The sequence below is a fragment of the Mauremys mutica genome, chromosome 6 (assembly GCF_020497125.1).
Source record: "Mauremys mutica isolate MM-2020 ecotype Southern chromosome 6, ASM2049712v1, whole genome shotgun sequence".
NCBI lineage: Eukaryota > Metazoa > Chordata > Testudines > Geoemydidae > Mauremys > Mauremys mutica.
Genome location: NC_059077.1, coordinates 43068163 through 43091719, shown reverse-complemented (window position 1 = coordinate 43091719; position 23557 = coordinate 43068163). Strand labels below are relative to the sequence as shown.

General features: G+C 39.9%; 1 protein-coding gene across 1 annotated transcript in view; it reads right to left on the bottom strand.

Annotated features, from left to right (window-relative positions):
- AP3B1 (adaptor related protein complex 3 subunit beta 1) overlaps positions 1-23557 on the bottom strand; it is a 271189-nt gene that overhangs the window by 217097 nt on the left and 30535 nt on the right. Inside the window, exons 2-4 of the mRNA XM_045021277.1 lie at positions 22860-22935; positions 17052-17126; positions 4540-4635 (exon numbers count right to left, since the gene is read on the bottom strand). Coding sequence (XP_044877212.1) covers positions 4540-4635; positions 17052-17126; positions 22860-22935 — 247 coding nt within the window. The remainder of the gene's footprint in view (positions 1-4539; positions 4636-17051; positions 17127-22859; positions 22936-23557) is intronic.

Genomic DNA, 23557 nt, shown 5'->3' with positions numbered 1-23557 from the left:
CCAGGGCATCTCACATGCCTGACTTTATGTTGCAGGCTAACTGGACTTGCTGACCCCTGTATGAGGTTCTTATTAAGGAAGCTCTTGGAGGGTTGGTTCAGACACAAACACAACAGATGTAGGGGAGACAGGCACCCTATAACTGCACTGGGTTTACTGATCACATATTTCAGAATATGCAGTTCTGGGGGTGGGCAGGCAGCTTTATGCAAAACAGCATTTGTTGTGCCTTTTCTGGCTTTCAGAATTAGCAAGCTGGTGCCACAGGCAGCCAAGAACTGCTCAAGGTGTGCACTGAATGTACAATTTAAGAAAGGATCAGTGTCTTTAAAATACAGGTATTCAAAAAGTGAATAAGTAGGAAAAGAGATTATGGCTGAATTAAGGGAATTCACAGATTAACAATTATGTCTTGTGAAGGCAGTCAAACAATTTTGGAGCTAGGCCTACTATTCTTCCATAGGAATGGCAGCTGCCTCACCCGGTATAAATTCACAGCAGTCATGAGAAAGCTGTCATAGGTCTCAATCCTAAAAATTTTGGTACATGTTCCTTTAGGATTGGGGTAGTGTTGTCAGCAGCTCCAGGTTTGACTTTCAGCAGGTCCAGACCATTGGGCACTGGAAATCAGAACGCTACAGGGCCTATGTTCATAGTAATGTTGGGTTGCTGGGACATGCTGGGGGACCACACTAACCCTGTCTGCCATTTGTGGTTGCAGGAGACATTGAGAAAAGAGTCAATATCTGGATCTGTGGGCACACTATCATGCATTAGACCAAAATGAAGGCTGCCAGATCAGCAGCTGATTTTCCAAGGCTGAAGCCATATGCCTTCAATGGTATGGCGAAATGGGCATGTTATGGGATCAGATCATGCCCCTTCTGCACTCACTTATGCCTGAGCTGCAGCCATCAAATGTCACGATTACTCACTTTGGTGTAGCCCATAGAGCTAGCGTAGCATTTTATTTTACTTAGCAGTAACGTAAGGAATCTAAAGACTTGTATTCTCTGAGACATTGGCTTAAGCAGGTTAGCATAAGTGAAGCATAGGTCTATGACCCTTATCATAGACAAAACTGCCTGACAGTTAACTTAGATTTTGGGGAACTGGTAATAGCTTCCTTGAGAGAGGATTTGGTACATAACCGTAGGAATACTGAATTGATACTAGGCTTTCAAGAAAGTCATTGATAGATGTTTAACCAAAAATTTGCTTTTGCAATAGCTGACATATATGATTAATGAGCTAAGAGGCACTCATATGTTAACCTACAGGATACAGGCACAAAATATTAGGGTGAGGACGTTAGATATGGACACGAGAGGCTGAGCACCTGAATTATTCTTCATGACAGTCCCCAAGGCCCTCTAATAGGTCAGGCCACCAGGTAGGAGAGGGCAAGCTTTTCATCAGTGACCCTTAAGCTCTTCACTGTCATCATCCTTCAATGACCTTCGGCCACTGCGGTCTGGACCATCAGACTCATTTGGCATGCAAGGGACAGGGCTGGTCCTTTGTCTCTTACCACCAGATCCCCAAGGAAAGGTGAGAGTATAAGTGTATAAGAGCATATGCAAGGAATGACACCAAAAATAATCCTATTATAATATTACTTCTATTTGTTTGGGTGGTTTGGCGTTTGCTTGTCTTTACAGATTATGTTAACAAAACTGGCTAAGGCTTTGCTTTGCCCTCGGTGTGAGTGTCTTTGCTATACACAACGGGGTTCCCCACGAGACACTGAACTTCTCAAATTTAATTCTGTTGTATCCGATTCTGGTACTAGAACCTCTCCCCCACACCTACCCCTTATTAAATTAGTACTAATTAGAAGCCAATGCAATTATTAACCATTGAAAAAATCAGGCCACATTACAGAAAATTACTTCTGGGCTTGTAACAAATTGAATTTAAATATTCAGATCCAGAGGGATGTGGAGTTGATTAGGCAGTTGTGACCACACACATTATGGTTTGGTCAGAGATACTGTCATAAACAGATAGTTAAAGGTTAATGTCTCTTTTACCTGTAAAGGGTTAAGAAGCTCAGTAAACCTGGTTGACACCTGACCAGAGGACCAATGAAGGGACAAGATACTTTCAAATCTTGTTGGAGGGAAGTCTTTGTTTTGTGTTCTTTGTTTGGTAGTTGTTCTCTCTTGGATCTAAGAGGAGCCAGACGTGCAACCAGGTTTCTCCAATCTTTCTGAAACTGTTCTCATGTGCAAGATAGTAAGTACTAGCTAGAAGGCGGATTAGTCTTTTGTTTGTTTTCTTTATTGCAAATGTGTATTTTGCTGGAAGGATATGTTACCTCTGTTTGCTGTAACTTGTACTTATGCTAGGTGGGAGGGAGTCCCTCTAGTCTATATAAGCTGAATACCCTGGTAAGCATTTCCATCCTGATTTTACAGAGATAATTTTTACCTTTTCTTTTTCTTTAATTAAAAGCTTTCTTTTTAAGAACCTGATTGATTTTTCTTTGTTTTTAGATCCAGGAAATTGGGTCTGGACTCACCAGGGATTGGTGGGGGGACAAGGAGGGGGGATGGTTAATTTCTCCTTGTGTTAAGATCCAAGGAGTTTGGATCTGTGTTCCCCAGGGAAAGGTTTGGGGGGAATGGAAAGTGTACCAAAACACTATATTTTTGGTTGGTGGCAGCGCTATCAGATCTAAGCTAGGATTTAAGCTTAGAAGGGTACACGCAGGTCCCCACCTTTTGGACGCTAAAGTTCAGAGTGGGGAACAAGCCCTTGACAGATGCTCAGAAGGCAAATTTGGCAGGGAGCCATTGAGCCAGCCCACGTCAACAGGGCTCCAAAAAAATTTGAACATGAGGTAATTTTGGGAGGTAGTGGTTCAGTAATCACACAGAAAGACAGCAGATTCACTAGGCCCAACATTTGTTTTTTAGGGACAACTTAATCCATCTGTTGGATGGAGGGCCCAACATTTGGCTCTATGACCTTACGGAATGGATAAGGCAGGAAATAGCTACAGGGCAGCATGGGAGGGGGGGTGCAAATATACTAAATGTGGCATCCCTAGTGGCCACTGTACAGTGTGGGTAAGTCTAAAAAGTGACCAGAGGTAAATGAGACCTGGGAAAAAGGAGAGACCTGAAATTCTTCCTTAGTGACCTCTTAGTGACCTTCCTTAGTGACCTCTACCCCTGCATGGCAGCACACAGTGGGAGGTGGAGGGATTCAGGAGTGAGCTGAGTCCAAGGAGTCAACCCTGAGTAATTTGCTGCATGGTGGGAATTCTGAACACTGAACTGGACCCAGCTAAATGCCAATTAAATAGAGGGAACATAATGCCCCTCCCAGCATTAAGGTTGCAACCTGCTGTTTAAAATCCATCCTCAATGTTTGTTGATCAGTTGCCTGAGTCCCCGATCAATGGGATTTGATAAGAGTGTACGTGAAGTTTTAGAACTAATTTTTTTGAGGTTGGTTTTGTTTTGCTTTGGGGGGGGGGGGGGGCTGTACCAGGGGAGGGAGCATAGCTTGATTGTCCAGCAGTAGCAGAGACTACTTGCATTTGGGAGCACCAATATCAATTTGTTCCTTCACTCCTGGTTTGAGAACATTGGGAAAGCGATGTTTAGCCCTGATGAATGACACTGCCTGTAATAAACCTTCTAACAACAACAATATAGACTGGATCCATAAGGAGTCTCATGCTGCTCTTCTTGGGCAGATGCACAGGTAAGCAAATGTCAAATCTGTCAGTGAGTGGGCAAAAAAATCGTCAGGCCCCCAAAATAGGCTTCTGTGAAGGAAGAAAAGTAATTCTCTTTAACATGTATGCCAAGGCCTCTGCACTAAAATATCTTTTTAAATCTTTGCCACCACATTTCAGAGGTGGTTCTTAATTTTGGTGATCTGATCCCATTTGCCTATTTCCCCCCGCCCATGGTTCTGAATTAGAGTTGAGCAAGTATAACAATACTAGTCCCACTGGCTCTTACTACTAGGACTAATGTAGGTGACAGCCCAGAATTTTCTTAAGGAAATTTCGTTCATTTAATCTATTTTAGGGTTTTATGCTGCTACCCCTCAAAGCAATCCAAACGCCTTCCACATAAAACCAGTTAGCAGAAGTTTACTTAAGGGAGACTCTGTCTCTCTTCATTTTTCAGGGTATCAGGTGTCAGTACAGATCCTGTGACACTACTGGAAGATAGGAGCAGTAGGCAAGGATATGTATTTTAGGTATGTGGGTTTGAAAAAAGTTTACATTTTTAAGTAAAGTATTTTTCTTCATGTTTCTATCCACTTAAAAAAAATTTAAATCTTGTTTTTGCTACTTCCCACCTTGCAATTTATTTGCTAGTTACTGTATTTAACACCTTTTAAAAAAATGCACAAAAAAGTCTGGTGGAAGTCACATGGAATCAATCTAAACGCAGATATTTATGAAGTGCAGCATACAGTGTTTTCTATAACTGGAGAACAATTGAAAATACCCTATATTTTTGACAGCACATCAGCTCTTTACATACATGGCAATTACCTATATTTACTCACCTTCAGAGCTCGCTGAAAAGTGCTGATGGATAACAATGCCAGGTCCTGCTGCTCCTCTGCATAGCGCATCAGATAAACGTACACTAGTTTTTTTATCTAAAAAAACCCAGAATATAGCATCAGAGAATTTAAGAATTCTGCAAGACCACATAGAAATCTAAACCACATTTCAGAGTAGTAGCCGTGTTAATCTGTATCAGCAAAAACAACGAGGAGTCCTTGTGGCACCTTAGAGCCTAACACATTTATTTGGGCATAAGCTTTTGTGGGCTAAAACCCACTTCATCAGATGCATGGCGTGAAAAATACAGTAAGCAGAATATATATTATAGCACATGAAAAGAAGGGAGTTGCCTTACCAAGTGGGGGGTCAGTGCTAACGAACCAATTCAATTAAGGTGGAAGTGGCCTATTCTCAACAGTTGACAAGAAGGGGTGAATACCAAGGGAGGGAAAATTACGCAATCAATGTGGACATCGCCCATTTCCAACAGTTGACAAGTGTGAGTATCGGCAAAGGGAAGGATGAGGACAGACAGATCCCATTACTGGTAAGGAACGGCACAATAAAAAGTTTGGGGAACACTGCCTTAGAATTAATAATTTCCTTAGTACTCAATTTAATTCAGACCGACAATTGTCCCACTTTCAGTTTAAAGAAGTTACACTACAACATACCCCAAGGCAAAGCCTCTGTATGTCATGTAAGCACAAAATACATTTTTTTATGTTTGAGTTATAAAATGACTATAGGGGTTTATAATGGAAACTCTGAAAGACCCTTTCCTACAGCTGTGCTATAATTACTGTCACTATCGGAAAAAGGATTTGTGCCAGTTCTGGCAAAAAGCATAATATTAAATCACAGAAGGTACAAAACACTAAGTTATTTGTTGTTCTGCTACAGACAAGCAGCAATCAACATTGACCACAAGAGGCCTATGCAATGAATGCCTGCAGGTGTGCAGAGAAAAACCTCCTTTCTTTGAAACCACTCTGTGACTAGAAATGCGAGTTCTTAGTGCTTCGTGTTTACACTATTCTTTCATCATTTACCTTCATTCAATGTTACAACACTCCTTTCTGTAAAACTAATAACAGGGTCACATTAGGCTTGAGGAACAGAGACAGATCTGTTTAATTAGTTTATCCATACAAGTACAGCAAACTCCATCAGTTATTGACTAAGCCTTTGTTTATTTTTGTTCTATACGGACAGTTAGGTCACTTTTTGTATCATTTGACATCTAATGCCATGACGCATGTAACAGGGCAGCATGTACTTGTAAAAATGAAATTTACAAGACACTTTTGTAACAATAAAGTGCATTTCAATTCTCTTAAGAGAAATAAACATGCTCTAATGCTTTTATCTCAGATTAGAGGGTGAAGTATGGATCAAAAATTTAGGAGCATGTTTAGACAGGAAGGACATCTATGGAATAAGAAAACATTTTATAAAACCAACTAAAACATTTATGGTTACATGACCGGTACATATATATTTTTCCCCTGTATAAAATGCTTACAGATGAACAAAATTTGGTTGTTGCTTTATGGAATAAAACAAGATCAATATGCTAAAAGTTTGACCTAACCTATTTCACATAGATACCAACAGAGTCAAAAATAATTTTGAGAATTCAGTTAATATAAAGATAGAAAACAACCAAAAGAGAGGGTTATTCACCTTGTGCAGTAACTGAGGTTCTTTGAGATGTGCCCCCCTGTGGGTGCTCCACTTTAAGTGTTTGAGCGCCCCTGTGCTCATAATTGGGAGATTTCTGGTAGCAGTACATTTAGATGTTTCCAATAAGGGAATCAAACCAATGTCAGGAGGATAAACTAAATGACATGAGTTATGGGTCAAGAACACTAACTGCAGCTGAGAAAAATTACCTTCACTCAGGAAAACTGGAATTTCTGGTCTTGAAATGGGCTGTAACTAACAAACCATGACTACCTGTACTATGCACAATCCTTCACAGTTTGCAGAGATAGTAACCAGTTAACTTACATATTCACCTTTACTAGGCTGAATATCACAGCACACTGGTAGATTTCAGAATTAGCTGATTAACTTCAAAGTTAGCTATCATCCACAGAAATCTAATGTGGAGGCAGATGCTCTATCCAGAATGCCTCCTGATATGGGGAAAAAAAATATTTGCCAAAATGTTCAGAAGATGCAAATAAAGATGATGTTTAGGCTGTCCTTGTATGTACAAAGAGATGGCAAGGTATCTTGGTTAGCAGCTGTTATGGCCAATTCTTTGGCAGTAGAAGACTGTGCCATGGGTGTTATATAACCCATAAAGTCTATTCCATGAGAAGACATTTTGGCAACTCAGAAGGAAGATTTAGCAGTTGCTAAATTTCTTCATTATAAGTCCTTTGGACACAAACCAAATAACCAAGAGAACACAAGAAGATATGGTAAGGTCCCCTCCCTGATGTATGAACGGTACTGGTTGCATTTGGAAACAAATGGAATAATTTATTAGAAAACCAAGTTATGAAATCAACTGGTATTACCTGAAAAATACAAATGGCACATTTATCATGCAAGAGGTATTGGTTTTATTGGCCAGAGATGAAGGAGGACACTGAACATTACGTAACTAGAGTCTGCACATGTGTCAAGCAAAACAAACCTCACCAGCCTACCAGAGCTCCATTTAACTGAACATAATGATAACACAGTCAATAGATTTTGTGCACACAGACAGAAGGAGGATATGAATACATCTTAGTCATAGTGGATCACTTCAGTAGGTTTGTTCAACCCTCCCTACCACCAAGTCAGAAAAGACTGTGGCAGACAAGATCTTCAATTACTGTACTTAGTTTTACAATTTGGTTTCCTCAAAAGGATTCATCATGATCAAAGGGCAGAGTTTGAAAATCTATTCAGAAGGTTACAGCACTACTATAAAACTGTGCCATCTCACACAATCAGGGCAATGGGCAAGTAAAAAATTCTAAGCCAAATTCTGCTGGCTATGTTTACAACCTTGCCAGAAGAACAAAAGTAAACTGAAAGGACTCCCTCAGAAAAGTAATTTATGCCTACAACTGTACTTAGATTGAGGCACCAGGAGTCTCACCCTTCTATTTATTATATTAAGGATCAGCACATTTGCCCGTTGACATTGCATGTGGCCTACCTATAAACTCTGAATCTCCACCTGGGAACCATAAAGATTACATTGAGAATGGAATCAGCAGATGAAAGAAGCTTATGTTCTCAAAAAATCAGCCACCCATGGAAAGAATCAATATCATCAGAGTGCACAATGCTGTCTTCTTGCCACATGACAGAGTAACCATCTGGAATCTTTCAGAGAGAAAGGGACTAGGAAAATTAAGATCCTATTGGGAAGTCAGAATTCATGTAGTACTTCAAAGGAAAGGAGAATAGTCCTATCTATGAAATAAAAGCAGAAGATGGAAAAGGAGGTGATTGGAGTTCTTCAGTGCAATCTTCTAGTTCCCTGTGACTGCTTACCTTTGGATATACCACTGCCCTCCAAACCACCGTAGCAGAATACAGGAGAACAAGGCAAACTAGCATAACAAATCAAAATAGGAAATCAAAATGAGGCCAGGAATTCAGACTCCAGTGATACTGATAGTGAGAGTGAAGACGAACCTCATTACATGATGGGACATGGCACAGAGACTCTGAATCCAGATGCTGCATCATTTGATCCACAACTGGGAAATAAAGAGGACGTGAACTGGGAACAACTCAGACAGATGTGACATTCATACCAGCCACTGAAAGACAGGACTATCAAACCAAGATCATGGCTCCTGAAAACAAGTACTGCACAACAGGAGAGATCACCAGAATAACCCACTGACATGCAAGGTTTCCCAGCTAGAGAGAAGAGTCCCACAGACAATGATGTATGAATAGTCGGGGCACCAGACTTATCAGTGTCTAAATCCAGCTACTGAACTGGTGAATGCACCACAGAGTTATTCTTACATTTGTCTCATGTCATACCCAGTACTTGCTCTTGTACCTTATCCTGCATTCTATCCAAAACTGATATAAGTGATATTGAATTCAAGTATGGAGGTTGATCTACATCAAGTGTTTTATAGTTCTGGATAATTTGTTATGTTCATTTAGTACAGGAGATCTCAAACTGGGGGTTGTGACCCCTCAGGGGGTTGCAAGGTTATTACATGGGCGGTCGCGAGCTGTCAGCCTCCACCCCCAAATCCCGATTTGCCTCCAGCATTTGTAATAGTGTTAAATATTTTAAAAGTGTTTTTAATTTATTGGGCGGGGGGGTCACACTCACAGGTTTGCTGTGTGAAACAGGTCACCAATACAAAAGTTTGAGAACCACTAATTGAGTAGGTATTTTGCCATGCCAAATGACAGAGTTACATTATTAAACCATTGGTCATATAGGGAAACATGTATTTCATAATTATGAGCATCTTTGGGAATTTAAATAATCAGAAATGGCTATTTTGTTGGATACTAGAACTACACTTGCCACACAATCGGTGTTAGGCAACAACTTTGAGTATGTGGAACTCACGGACTATTACTAATAAATCAAATTGATGGACTGAACGTTATATATATTGTTAATAGAAATGTCAGAACAACATTACATTTATGAGGGGAAGTATAGAACACCGAAGGGGACAGATAGCTCAGTGATTTGAGCATTGGCCTGCTAAACCCAGGATTGTGAGTTCAATCCTTGAGGGGGCCATTTAGGGAACTGGGGTAAAAAAATCTGTCTGGGGATTGGTCCTGCCTTGAGCAGGGGGTAGGACTAGATGACCTCTTGAGGTCCCTTCCAACCCTGATATTCTATGATTCTATAAACACAAAGAAATGGCAGGGGTTAATTTTACCTGTGCCCTGCGCCTTTAAGGGTTATAGCACTGCTGAAGAGGAAAAAGGGAACACAGTAGGGAAGAAAAGTATCAGCCCAGGAGGTTGGTGGTGGTTGTGCTCAGTGAGACCGAGTTGTTGTGGGGCTTATGCAAGACGCATTTAACTTTTTTATATAAAGTCTTATAAAAATCTTAGTTTTAAAACTATCCCTGGACTGAGTGTGTAATAAGTATCAGGAATGTAACAGTTAATAGAACTCAAAATTATCAACTTTATAGCCACTCTTATCAGTAACACTTCCCACTAGACAGCTGGGTCTCAGTTTGATGACAGATTTACAGTGCATTCTCATCACACTGGTTGAGAAAAATACACATAGAAAGTTTTAACACTAGCCAAATCACTCAACCTGAATATATAGTTGTATAGTTCATCTCTTAGATTTTATGGTTTTTATATCTCTAACCACATTGTACTTTGATGATCTGGAAGACAAGGTAAAACACTCTAAATATTTAATTAATTAGATTTTAAAATCTCAACGCAGTTCATTTTTTTTTTTTTTTTTTTTTTAAACACACACACACAGAGATCCAGGTTAATGGGACTATTCACATATTTAAGATTTTGGCATGCAAGTAAATATCTTGCCTAAATCATTCTATAATTAGGTCAGCAAAGCTGATTTATTTGGTAAATAATGTGCTGGCTGCAGGCAAACAGGTAAAAATAGCTCAGTTTTTCACCACAATTCCTGGCTCACACAGACACACAACTTTTCTTCACCACCACCAGCTGAGATTGACAGTTTTGAATTTGCCTCTAATCATACATCTGCTCTCAGTTGTTTTGAACTGGCAGCCCTGCCTGCTGCTGGAAGAGAATTCCCCTTCACGTTTGCTGAGTGACCACAACAACACAGCTGCAACTTATATCACAGCCATCAAATACTCTTCATCTGGAGGGGGCAGGGAAAGTAAGAGATATGCCTAGTCAAGTTGACAGTAGATGAGGGAGTGTAGTGTTGAAAAGTCACCTCCCCTTCATGCCAACCACTGTCATTTCCCTTTATACTTCAACTCCTAACCATGTTGTGGAAGCAGAGAAAGAATTAACAAGGATTTGAAGGGGATTTTAATGCATGGTCAGTCAGTTAGCAAGAGTTAGGCCAGCTGTAACCCTAATGACGTGAGACTTGTAGAAGCAAGGATGGTGTGAGGCGAGAGGGAAAGAACTGTAAAAAGTTATTACGACCTTGTAACTGATAACCAAATATGCAGACTGGTGTCTTCTAGGAGTGAGAAAAATAAGATAGCAGGATGGCTTATGTATAAACAAAATGCAGTTGTTGCTCATTATCGTCTGTATTATTGCTAGTTATTGTCTGTAACAAAGGTATAAATGCTTGCTGTAATTGTTTACCAGTTGAGAGACTTGTCCGGGACTGGGGCGACCCTGTGTCCTAGGACACTCCCTCCCTCTATTGTAATTACTAGAGAAAGAATAAAGTATTTGATTTTGCTGCACCCAAAGAAAAAGCGAGAACTGAGTTTTTCTCCGACAATGTGAAAACACTGCTCCCTAAAGATGTGAAAAATCTAGCCAGCAGTCAAACCTGTAGCATTCATTGTTACACTGATGTCTGATAATGTTACAGCATTGCTTCCAAATTTGCCCTTCCACTGGACAAAATGGGAATGGCTGGTGCTCCCCTTTTCACAACCACACTGTTACTTTCATGAGGAGACACTACAATCTCAGAGACCGCAGTGTAGAAGTTTCGAATATGGTTCAAAGTCCCATCATGCAATAAACACTCATTATTGCTCCTCAATTCAAAGCAGCTTAACCAGAAAACAGAAAATAATCCCACATAAGAAAGAGGCAGGGAGGGAGTATTCCATATACCTATTTACTATGAGATCCTTCACACCCAGGACTGAGTAATCCTTTTTTGTACTGTATGGGACTTTTCCCCGTTCTGATTTGTCCTTCTATGCTTTTTTCGTTTTAATCTTTGGCAGATAAAACACTAGAAACACTACAAATTAAGCTTAATTCCCACTATCCACAGAAGTTCCTTTCAGGTACAGGTAAAAGTCCTAATAGTTCATTTATGCCTTTGATTTTTTTAAATCTAGATTATGTGGACAATACTTAAGAGTTTTGCTCACATTAGTCTGATCTTACTAGTAATATTACTAATAAAGGCAGCAAAGAATCCTGTGGCACCTTATAGACTAACAGACGTTTTGCAGCATGAGCTTTCGTGGGTGAATACCCACTTCTTCTTGCATCTGAAGAAGTGGGTATTCACCCACGAAAGCTCATGCTGCAAAACGTCTGTTAGTCTATAAGGTGCCACAGGATTCTTTGCTGCTTTTACAGATCCAGACTAACACGGCTATCCCTCTGATACATTATTAATAAAGATTATATACATTACACAAGATTCAAAATCTCTGTTCTGGTTCATCAGTTTGCATCCAGAAGTCAGCTACCATATTAATAGCAAGAAACCTAATTTGTGATTATTTTATTGACTCAAAATCTTGTGTGTTTTTTTCTGCAGTGAGTCCTGTCAGGAAAAGAAGAAAGTACTTACCACATTAATGATTTTAAAATACACAAGGAATTTCTCATTCTTTTTCATGCATCTTACTGACCTGAACACTACAAATGCATCAACGGTACCTGTGATGTGACACACACACACATGTGGGGAAGCATCAGTGTCTCAATAAGGAAACAGAGACAAATGGGGTGGGGGAAAGCATGTGAAAGAGAGGAGTAATAGTTTGAAATAATGACTTCTCTTTGGCATTAGTGTAATTATTAGATTTTTTTTTTAATTAGCTTAACAGAACTCCAATTACATATAAACTTGCTACTTTAAGTACTGGTAATACAGATCCTTACCTTTCTCAAAGTCAACAAACAGTACCAAACACACTAAGGAAGTGTATTTGAGAAAACTTAAATTGAATAAGGACTGTAAAACTCAATGAGGGATTTCAACTATCCCCATATTGACTGGGTACATGTCACCTCAGGACGGGATGCAAAGATAAAGTTGGACACTTTAAATGACTGCTTCTTGGAGCAGCTAGTCCTGGAACCCACAAAAGGAGAGCCATATCTTGATTTAGTTCTAAGTGGAGCACAGGATCTGGTCCAAGAGGTGAATATAGATGGACCGTTTGGCAATAGTGACCATAATGCAATTAAATTTAGCATCCCTGTGGCAGGGAAAACACCACAGCAGCCCAGCACTGTAGCATTTAATTTCAGAAAGGGGAACTACACAAAAATGAGGAAGTTAAACGGAAATTAAAGGGTACAGCGCCAAAAGTTAAATCCCTGCAAGCTGCGTGGAAACTTTTTTAATACACCATAAAAGGGACTCAACTTAAATGTATACCCCAAATTAAAGAATGTAGTAAGAAAACCAATAAGTGCCACCATGGCTAAACAAAGTAAAAGAAGCAGTGAGAGGCAAAAAGGCATCCTTTAAAAAGTACAAGTTAAATCCTAGTGAGGAAAATAGAAAGGAGCATAAACTCTGGCAAATGAAGTGTAAAAATATAATCAGGAAGGCCAAAAAAGAATTTAAAGAACAGCTAGCCAAAGACTCAAAGTAATAGCAAAAATTTTTTTAAGTATATCAGAAGCAGGAAGACTGCTAAACAACCAGTGGGGCCACTGGACGACTGAGATGCTAAAGGAGCCCTCCAGGATGATAAGGCCATTGCAGAGAAACTAAATGAATTCTTTGCATCGGTCTTCATGGCTGAGGATTCCGATCTGAACCACGCATTTGCAATCCAGGAGCCCCTCGTCCACACAGCGTCGGAACGGCGTCCCATGGTAGATCTTCTCCCCCAGTGTTGTGTCTGAGGATGTGAGGGAGATTCCCAAACCTGAGCCGTTCTTTTTAGGTGACAAATCTGAGGAACTGTCCCAGACTGAGGTGTCAGAGTATGTCCCACTTCTTTTTTGGAAAAGAAAAGCAACAGGAACGGAATCCTCTTGCCTTGTTTTGCTGACAAAACATTTACTGCCTCAAGCCGTAAAAGACTTCACCCCCTAGTAGTTCCATGTGAGATGGATTCCTAAGAAGGGTATATTTTTGTGGCACAGAGTGAATTTATATCTAGAATCCACTTATGAGAGGAGCTTCCAATTCATGCCACTAAAGAGGAAGAATGAAGGAATATCTCAAAAAAAGGAGGTGGGGATGATGATGGTTTGGGGAGTCAACTAATGAATTCTGGTTAATAAGTTACTTTTCAAATGGCTGTATTATGAATGAAGCCCTTTGCTTCCATTTTATATTTTTAACTTCCCAGGAATTTATCAATGTTTATTTCAAAAATTTTAAAAATGGGTGAAAAAAAATCAGTACACAAAAGAAAGAAACTTCCCAGTTTTCTCTGTAAATATCAGGATTAATATTGGGGGATGGGAGGACAGGAAAAACAAACAGAAAATAACGTATTGTTTATTAAACTATTATCTCTAATCCCCATTATAAAAACAAAACTTTTAAAAACAAAAAACAATGTACTGTTAGTGACTTATATAGTTACACTTGATAGAATCCACACTGAAGCCCCTTTAAGTCCTGCAGTTTTGGACATGTCCCCATAGAGGGGACACCATGGGGTGGAAGCAGGGGAGGAGAGATGGTACCTGCTGGGGATATGGGGTGCCCAATACTCACAGATCCCAAAATTATCTTTCCCATCAGAGGTGGGACAGAGATGCTTGGACCCAGGAAAGAGCAGATCCTAGTTACCTTGACACAGATCCTCCAGCAGCAGGGAGCTGCCACTACCCTCCTCCCTGCACCATGTGCTCCTTAACTCATCTTCCCAGGGCCAAAAGGGGATTGGAGCGACCTGTTCCTGGACCGGGGGGGCAAGAGGGGATTCTGGCTGGCTAGTGAAGGGGATAGGGCTCTGTGCCCTGGGGCTCCTCTCCTGGCAATGACATGTCACTACTCACAGGGGTTAACGCTGAGGGAGGGGGAAGGAAGAAGGCAGGGGCTGGGGTTGCCCAGTACTCATGGGGTACAGCCATCCTGTCCCCGAGCCAGTCACTGCGGCAACTGGCAGTTTCAGCAGGTTCCTCTGCACATCCAGCTCCCCATACTACACAACTGCAGCAGCCACCAACTCCCCAGCGCATGTGGCACCTGGCCCGCAAATGACACAGGTATAATCCATGAATCCTTGGCAGAGTCCAGGAGGCCTTCATTACTAGCCACTGCCACCCAGCTCAGATGTAGCTTCAAGAAGTCAAACAGCCTCAGAAACTTCCTCTCGACAATAGCGAGATCAAGGTTCCATACATCCAATTTTGGAGAAGTGATTTTGAAAGGATTTGAAAGTTTTCCAGAAAGTCATCTCTGGTGTAAGTCATGACATCCTTTGGCAAAGATGAGAAACTATTTAGATCCACCTATGTTGATATGTCTCCTTTTCCATAGGGAAATTTTCCTCCTCAATCATGGACTCAGATTTATCTGTAGGAGAAGTGGATGGTACTAGCTATTTGATGATCTAGACCACAGACTTTACAGGTGTCAGAATCATACACTGCTGAGAAACTATAGCAAGTAATTCAGCTCCACTTGTCTTCTGTATGGCAAAAATCTACAGCTGAAATGCCAGAAATAGCCATGATACTCAGTTTCCATAAGTATCAGGTGGAACTAGTTATCCCCAGGAACAGACCTAGGACAAATATAACTGAAAATCCAGAGAGGGTGGCTACTCAGTACTCAGCATTGACCGTGGAACCAATGAAGCCTGGAAAACAGACAACTCCATCTCAAATGACACTAAGGCTGACTATACAGCTAGCTGAATCTAAATATTTGGCTTCAGAGGAATCCTATGCCCCAACACAGATGTTGGGGTGACTGGCAAGAGATTTCTTCCTTGCTGAATTGAGAAAGGATTGATAGGGTAAATTTACCTTTACCCATGGATAGGAAAGAGTGTACTAATTTCTGCCTTTCAATTTAATCAATATTGGGCACAGAACACAATACAAGATCAGTGGTGGCACTGAAGTGTCGGTCTCAGTACCCAGGAACAAGCACCAGAGCCAGGAGCTTAATCTTTGGCACCAAGAACATGGATTTTCCCCTCTACACTGAAGAGTCCTGGAGCAAGAAGTACTTGCTCTGGCACCAAGGTTTGGCACTTGTTCCTTACTAGAGTCACTGCTTCTAAAAATTCATCCAAGGAAATTATTGTGTTGTCTTCTCTTTTTCTTCTCAGTCTTTTAATCCCAGGAAGTAATAGTGCAGAACAAAGTCAGAGATCCTTTTACACCTAGACCATACAGATCTTCTCAGCACCAAACATACACATCTTGATGCTGGTACTTCAAAGGAACCTGGAAATGCTTCCAACTCACAGTACTGACCTGAGACTTTGGATCACTGCAGGCCAACAAGTACATTTAAAATAGATATGGTACAAACAGGTTAACTGACCTTCACTCAAGTATCATTATGAGGACCAGAGATTAAAACTTGGATGATGCAAGACAGGCATTCTTTAAACTGAATCTTTTTTGCCTAAGAAGGATGCCAGTCCTTGGCATCAGAATTTTTAAATATAAATAGAGCTCTCCTGAAATAAATTTTACAATTTTTAACTATGTACAATTGTATAAGATGTAGCTAGAAGAGATAAAGAAACAGCAGATAAGAGTTGGTCAACTAGTGGAAGTTCTTATTTACTTTTCAGATATTAAAAGGAAGAGAGGGTTACCTAGGAGGAACCATGACTAGAACATTTGCTGTCTCAAGGAGACACCTATGTGGCCCCACAACAAAAAATTAGACCTTTCCAAGGGATTCCCAGCCAGGCGTAGACTACAAACGTACATGCCCAAGTATGGGAGTCTGCATTGATGCTCAAAGAAGGATTGATTCTAGCTTTTTAATAATTAACAACAAAACCAAAAACTGTTTGCAGACCAAAAATTGTTACTATAATTATGCATTTCAACACCAAATTTGGATTGGTCAGCAATTTCAGAGAGACTTATTTAACGATGTTAAAAATAGTTTTTGTGAAGTAAATGTAAAGTTATTGAAGATACTATTTTGATAACCCTGCACACTGAAGCTCTCTATTTACAGAACATATTTAGTACACCACTGGCAAAGGGCAAGCGTCTCTCCAATGTCTCACCCCTGCTCTACAACAACCACTTTTTGTGTGACAAAGTAGATCAGTCTATGTTCACTCTATCCTGGGCCTTTTTGCAGAGACTGTTACCAAAGGCTAGTTATGTCATTTATGAAACACTCTTAGGAACATATACCACAAACTACAAAACTTCTTGAATTTGCTATCTTAAGGACTATTTTCACAGTTACAAAAATTCAGTCCCCCACCAAACCACAACAAGAAAACTAGACTCAATACCGTACATTTCCTTATCTCAGATTATACTATTTCTACAAGGCTCTCACTAAGATTAAAACTTGGTGAATTCTAGTAAAATACAATTTAAAAGGTATTTTATGATTTAATCTAAAGTGAAAACTAAAGTGGTACTTTTATAACAAAAATATCCTCCATAATAGTACATTTTTGAGTGTTCTTTTTAAGAGTACCTCAATATTTTTACTGGCCACATTCTTCACAACAGCTGGAAACAACTCGGATGCATTCTTCCCCTTAGCAATCATCTGAAAGAGAAGTACAATATTGTTAATAGTTAAAAAAATATTTTGGCCCAATTTTTCCAACCTGTCTTAATAAGTCTCCTTTATTTGTCTGCCAGACAGTTGCTTTGCACCAGTAAAGGGAAAACCATCATCTGGAGCAGAGCAGGAATTTCAGCCCCTTGCCCTGTATTAAAAAATACAGAAACTGGATTCTGAAATTCAAAAGTTGCCATTTTTTTAATTCACTTAAGCATTGACAGCTTTTCAGGCTGGCAATTTCAAGATCTATTTCCAATCAATCAATAAATATAAACCAGAGTATATTATGAACAAGTTTTGAAAAGGTTTCCCATAAGAGTTAGATTTTAGTGCACAAAAGAGTAAAAATACTGTGAAATAGATGTCACATTCAGAGTTTACACAAGAATAAATAAGATTGTCTGGCACAATGCACCTAAATGAAAAAATCCTCAAGAAAGGGTTTGCACAGAAAGAAAATGAACAAAGGAAAAAAGTATGACTTATGAGTAGTAAAGTACATTAATACCAGACAAATGGTGGTGTTATTTTGTTGGGTAAGAGCATATAGGTTTTGATGCACAGCACCACAGCCAATGTGTGAAGGGGGAGTGCGAACATCTCAAGAAACTCAAATATCTTTCCAGTAAAGAATTAACTATGATTCAAATTTACTTTCTATATTTTAGTTTCCCTTCTCACTTGATACTGTAATTACAGATTAATCGTGACACTCAAGTACAGTTTAGTTTCATCCCTCACTTCTGTTACTCTTTTTTTTAAAGGAGCTATTTATGAAGCTAAATATTTTCACATGTAAATAAGTTGTAAAATTCCCATCTCTACTGGATCAGCAAATTCCAGGAGAATCATTTTTTTACATTGTGATAGATAGGTACTAATCTCTCAGTAATTCATAGTCAAGAAGAAATAATGTGAAAGTTAAAAACATTTGAGCTCTGTTTTTAAGTTCAGATGTAAGGTAGACAGGGAAATGGACCAAGGTTAAATACCTTCAGCCAGGGACAAGAGACAATTAAACCAGGATCCCGTCACCCTGACACCTCAGGTTGACTAAAGGTGGACAAAATATCAAATGGACATTCAAATATGTCAGATTCTGGAGACAGGAAATCCAAAGTTATACAGTGGAATATTGGCAGATGACAGGCAATAACTATCATATACACTCTCCTCACTCTGACTATAGACAAAAAAAATCAAGAGGTCTGTAAAATCGTGAATGGTGTGGGGGGGAGGGGGAGAAGTGTTATTTATCCCTTCACATAACACAAGAACTACAGGTCACCCAATGAATTTAATAGGAAGCAGGTTTAAAAACAAACATAAGGAAGTACTTCTTCACACAGTGTACAGTCAACCTGTGCAACTCATTGGTAGGGAATGTTGTGAAGGCCAAAAATATAATTGGGTTAAAAAAAATTAGATAAATTCATGGAGGATAGATCTACCAACAACTTTTAGCCAAGATAGTCAGGGATGCAACCCAATACTCGGGGAGTCCCCAAGTCTCTGACTGCCAGATGCTGGGACTGGACAACAGGACAGATCACTTGATAATTGCCCTCTTCTGTTCATTCCCGCTGAAGCATGTGGCACCGGTCACCATTAGAAGACAGGATACTGGGTTAGATGGGCCATTGGTCTGACCCAATATGGCCATTCTTATGTTCTTATCTGATCAAACACTACACATTGTTGAAATGCTGATGAAACAGACTCACATGCTTTATAGTATGACTAGAAAAAAAAAAGGGGGGGGCAGGGGGAGTGTCAGACTATAAAGGGAGGAGGACAAGAGCTGTCTCAAATATGCAGCATATTACAAAGGGGTTAGGGGAAAAAGAATAAGTTGGAGAGGAAAGGATAATTTTAGAGACATTTAAGATGTAGCTAGGGCCCTACCAAATTCATGGTCCATTTTGGTCAATTTCACAATCATAGCATTTTAAAAATCATAAAGTTCATGATTTCAGCTATTTAAATCTGAAATCTCATTGTGTTGTAATTGTAGGGGTCCTGACCCAAAAAGGAGTTGGGGGGGAGTTTTGCAAGGTCACTGAAGGGGGGGAGGAAGAGGTTGTGATACTATTACCCTTACTTCTGCGCTGCTGCAAGCAGCAGCACTGCCTTCAGAACTGGGTGGCCAGAGAGCAGAGGCTGCTGGCGGGAAGCCTAGCTCTAGGCAGAGCCGCCCCCAGCAGCAGCGCAAAAGTAAGGTCTGGCATGGTATGATATTGCCATCCTTATTTCTGCGCTGTGCCTGCAGAGCTGGGCCTTCAGTCAGCAGCCGCCTAGCTCTGAAGGCAGCAGTGCAGAAGTAAGATGGTATGGTATGGCACTACCACCCTTATTTCTGCGCTGCTGCTGGTTGGACACTGCCTTCAGAGCTGGATGGCCAGCCAACAGCCACCTCTCTCTAGCCACCCAGCTCGGAAGACAGCACTGAAGTAAGGGTGGCAATACCACGATCCCCCCTAAAAGAACCTTGTGACTCCCTCTGCAACTCCCTTTTGGGTCAAGACCCCCAATTTGAGAAACTCTGGTCTCCCCCATAAAATTAGTATAGTACAAGGTAAAAGCACACAAAAGACCAGATTTCACGGGTGGAGATTGGATTTCATGATCTGTGGTGTGTTTTTCATGGCCGTGAATTTGGTATGGCCCTAGATATGGCCATGCATACCATTTTATTTTAATCGAATTCTCTCTTGTCTTAAATTTTATTTTACTACAACCCTGCTGTTTAAGACTGGGAATTTAAAGCAGAACATCCTGGAGAGGTTAAATCATGTTCAATTGCTAAGAGACAGTGAAGGGTGGGTTTCTGGAACCTCCCTTGTCCTGTTTCTTAGCTACAAGAGCCCATGTAAAGGGGTCCTCCTCACAAGGTGAGTAGGCTGTCAGGGCTGTGGTTCTAATGACAAACGACTAGACAAGAAATAAATTCTGTTCCCATCTGGTCATTAAAGAGGCAAGATCTACTGATGAAAAGCACTATATAAGAGCTAAGTATTATTATTACTATGACATCAAACAACTTGCGATGACAGGAGTTTTCAAAAGATAAGGTTGATTATCTAGTTTTGAATTGTTACCACATAGTTACATCCTGTCAAGAAAATATATATGTAACTTGCATTATTTAACTGACCAGCCATAGTACCTCCAGTGTACCATGTAGATATGCATTTAGTGTCTTTTAAAAGAGTGTATTTTGACTCATTAAGTCATAATGATGAGTGTAAATCCTCTTTAGTTCATGGATCATTAGCTCAAAAGAATATAAAAGGGCTTTCCAGGACTAAGGTCTAATCACACCAATTTAGCTGCTATGCATAGCCATTAGGAGTTCAAATCCTGTATGCCTTGTATACCCAAAGCTCCTACTGAAGGCACCAGGAGTTGAATATGTTGCAAGGAATGCAGGATGGAGCTCCATGCCTGTATGTTGTCCTGTGCAAGTTTCTGCTCAAGACAGATGCTGTACATGTGATGCAGCAGGTTTGGGGATTTTTAATTTTATTTTCTGTTTAAAATGGTAGTAAGGGGGCAGGTAGTAGAAGTTTCTCCAAGAGGGGTACTAGGCACTTGAACTTGTTTGCTAGCTCCAAATCTTTCCAAATCTAGGCTCAGGCCACTTTCAGGACATTGCAAGCTCCAACTGTTCTCCAAGAGTTTTTCCTTGGGGTGACAGGTATAAGGATAGCAGGAAGATTATGATTGAAACTGCAAGGGAGTTACATTGGTTGTCATGGGGTTCAGTCAGATTTTTTAAAGAATTATTAAGATGTGTTTTTACAGAACGCATTTATAGATATTAGTTGCCATATACATCTAAATTTTCCTAAATAGCAATTCTTTGTAATCTTGCAAACCTCTATGATTCTCAAAGTTATTTTTACTGCATTAATGTGTATAACAGGAAGATAAAAAAAAATCACTTGTGATATGAACACCCTATTTAATCATATTTCTATTTTCTTTTTTTACTAATTGAAAGTAAACTTAGTTTTACTGCTCTCTTTCTGAAGTGCCAACAAAGTCAGAACAAGACTGTTCCCAGGCTCAGAGTGCCTATGACCACATAATTTTAACATCCACTGTCACCTACACCTCAGCCAACACTTGTCTCCAGTTTAGACCTTAAGCTTATGCTCACCTATACAAAGCTCTTTGCAACTTGCCTCAATGGAAAAGGATGGATATTCTGAGCCTGTAAGGCCTGGTCTACACTGGGGTGGAAGGGAGAGAATTGAGCTAAGTTACACAACTTCAGCTATGTGACTAACGTAGCTGAAGTCGACGTACTTAGATCTACTCACCACAGTGTCTTCACTGCGGTGAGTTGACTGCTGACGCTCCCTCGTCGACTCTGCCTGTGCCTCCTGCTCCAGAGGAGTACCGGAGTCAACAGGAGAGCGCTCGGCAGTCGATTTATCTAGATGCGATAAAGTCTAGACGCAATAAATCGAACCCCGCTGGATCAATCGCTGCCTGCCGATCTGGCAGGTAGTACAGACAAGCCCTGGGGGCTGAGGTTTCAGAAACTCTAGCACCTTTAATCATCATTTTTGGGGGAGTAGAGATTCACTCTTTTGAGGTGGATTGCAGGAAGCTACCAATCAAAACAGTAGTTCTCTTTTAAAAAGAGCAAGTGGTAGTAAAACAGAAGAAACTAGCAGTTTTGTATAATATACTGCATCTGAATATTTATGAAGCCCAGTAACACAGACTTCCTTTGGCTCAGATACAGATAAAAAGAAAAAAACTTTACATCCTAGAAATTGGTCTCTTCTCTAACTACTCCCTAGGCAGCTTGACAACCACCTTCTAGCTGTTCCAAGACTTTTTTTTTTGTTTGGAGGGGGGCGTAGGAACGGGAGAGGGACTCCCAGAGATCTCTGCCAGAGCTGGTTATCTAGTTCCATGATTCAGATCAGATGTTATAGTTCATCACTTTATCAAGGTGAGGGTACATCTGCATTTCCACAATACAGTGTTTGATCAAATGCTCCATCAGGAGGAAATGCATAAGTCCAGGCCCTTGTCTAGACTAGGAACAAGTGATTTCCCCCTCTCCCCCAATTGAGCAATCTTACCCTCAACTGTAAATACCAATGCAGACCTTTAGCAAGCATTGTAAAAGGTCTAACCTCTTTACACTCTGGTTTTAGGAATCTCATGTACAGCTATACAGGTGCGTTTTAAAACTTTTGTAATTCAGGTTTAACACAAAAAAATCAAATGTCAATTTAAAAAAAGTATTTATATTTTAGGAAAAAAAAATACATCATGGATTGATAATCGTTTACAAAAATAAAGTTTAAAACATTTCAAATATATTTCTCAGTTTACTCCAAGTAAGAAACACCTATAGCTTTTCAGACTGCTGGTCTGAGAAAAATAACTGGAGTGTTTCTTTGACATAAATAGGAGTTGTGTGACATTAACACAGTAGGGAGAATACAATCAATACCTGCATTTTTGTATCATAGCTCTACACATTTATAGAAACATTACACTATGTCTTTGAAATATTTGTGTACTTGTATCCATTTTAAATTTTCCATCTTGATATTTAAAGAAAATAGCACTTCACCCTAGCTTTTCAAACTATTTACATATTAAAATACTGTAGTGAAGGAGTCACACAGAGAAACCAGCATCAACATGTATTGGCCACAAAAAAAAAAATTTTTGAATATCACATACCCCAACAATCCTTTTCATAGCATCCAACTTAGCAGAATCTTTATTACTTTCCAACATTTGCTTTAAGTCTTCATTCCTACAGTGGAAGGTAAGAAAAAAATGGATTAGAAAATTCAATACTGTAAATCAAAAGCATCATTTTATGTTCTTATATGGTTTTCAAGAAGAAATAGTTAAGTCAGTACATGGGACAAATTTGTTGCTTAAACTACTAATTCTGAGATGAGCTGCCACTTATACAAAGCAAAAGATGATACTAGAAGTAACAATCATAATAAAGATCTGAAAGATGTGACGGTAACACACTAATCATCCAATTTGGGAAAGAGTTACATGTTATTACTGCATTTTAGTAATACAGGATGCAAAGTGTTCCCCATCCCTTTTAAACTTTGAGCAGGGGGTTGGACTAGATGACCTCCTGAGGTCCCTTCCAATCTTGAGATTCTATGATTCTATGAAACTGTACCAGCCATTACTCTGAAAGGTGACAGATTGATAGCTATGAAGAATTAAACCTTCTTTAGCCAAAGTATTTGTTGAACTTTAGCAAAAGCACAGGATTCCTCATCACTAATCTGCCAGCGAACCTCACCCTTGACTAATAGGTCCAACTCAAGATGATAGGATAGTTCAAATTAATTAGTCACCAGCCTCTTTGCAAAAGTTGCCAACAAGGATGTTATTAGCACCACATC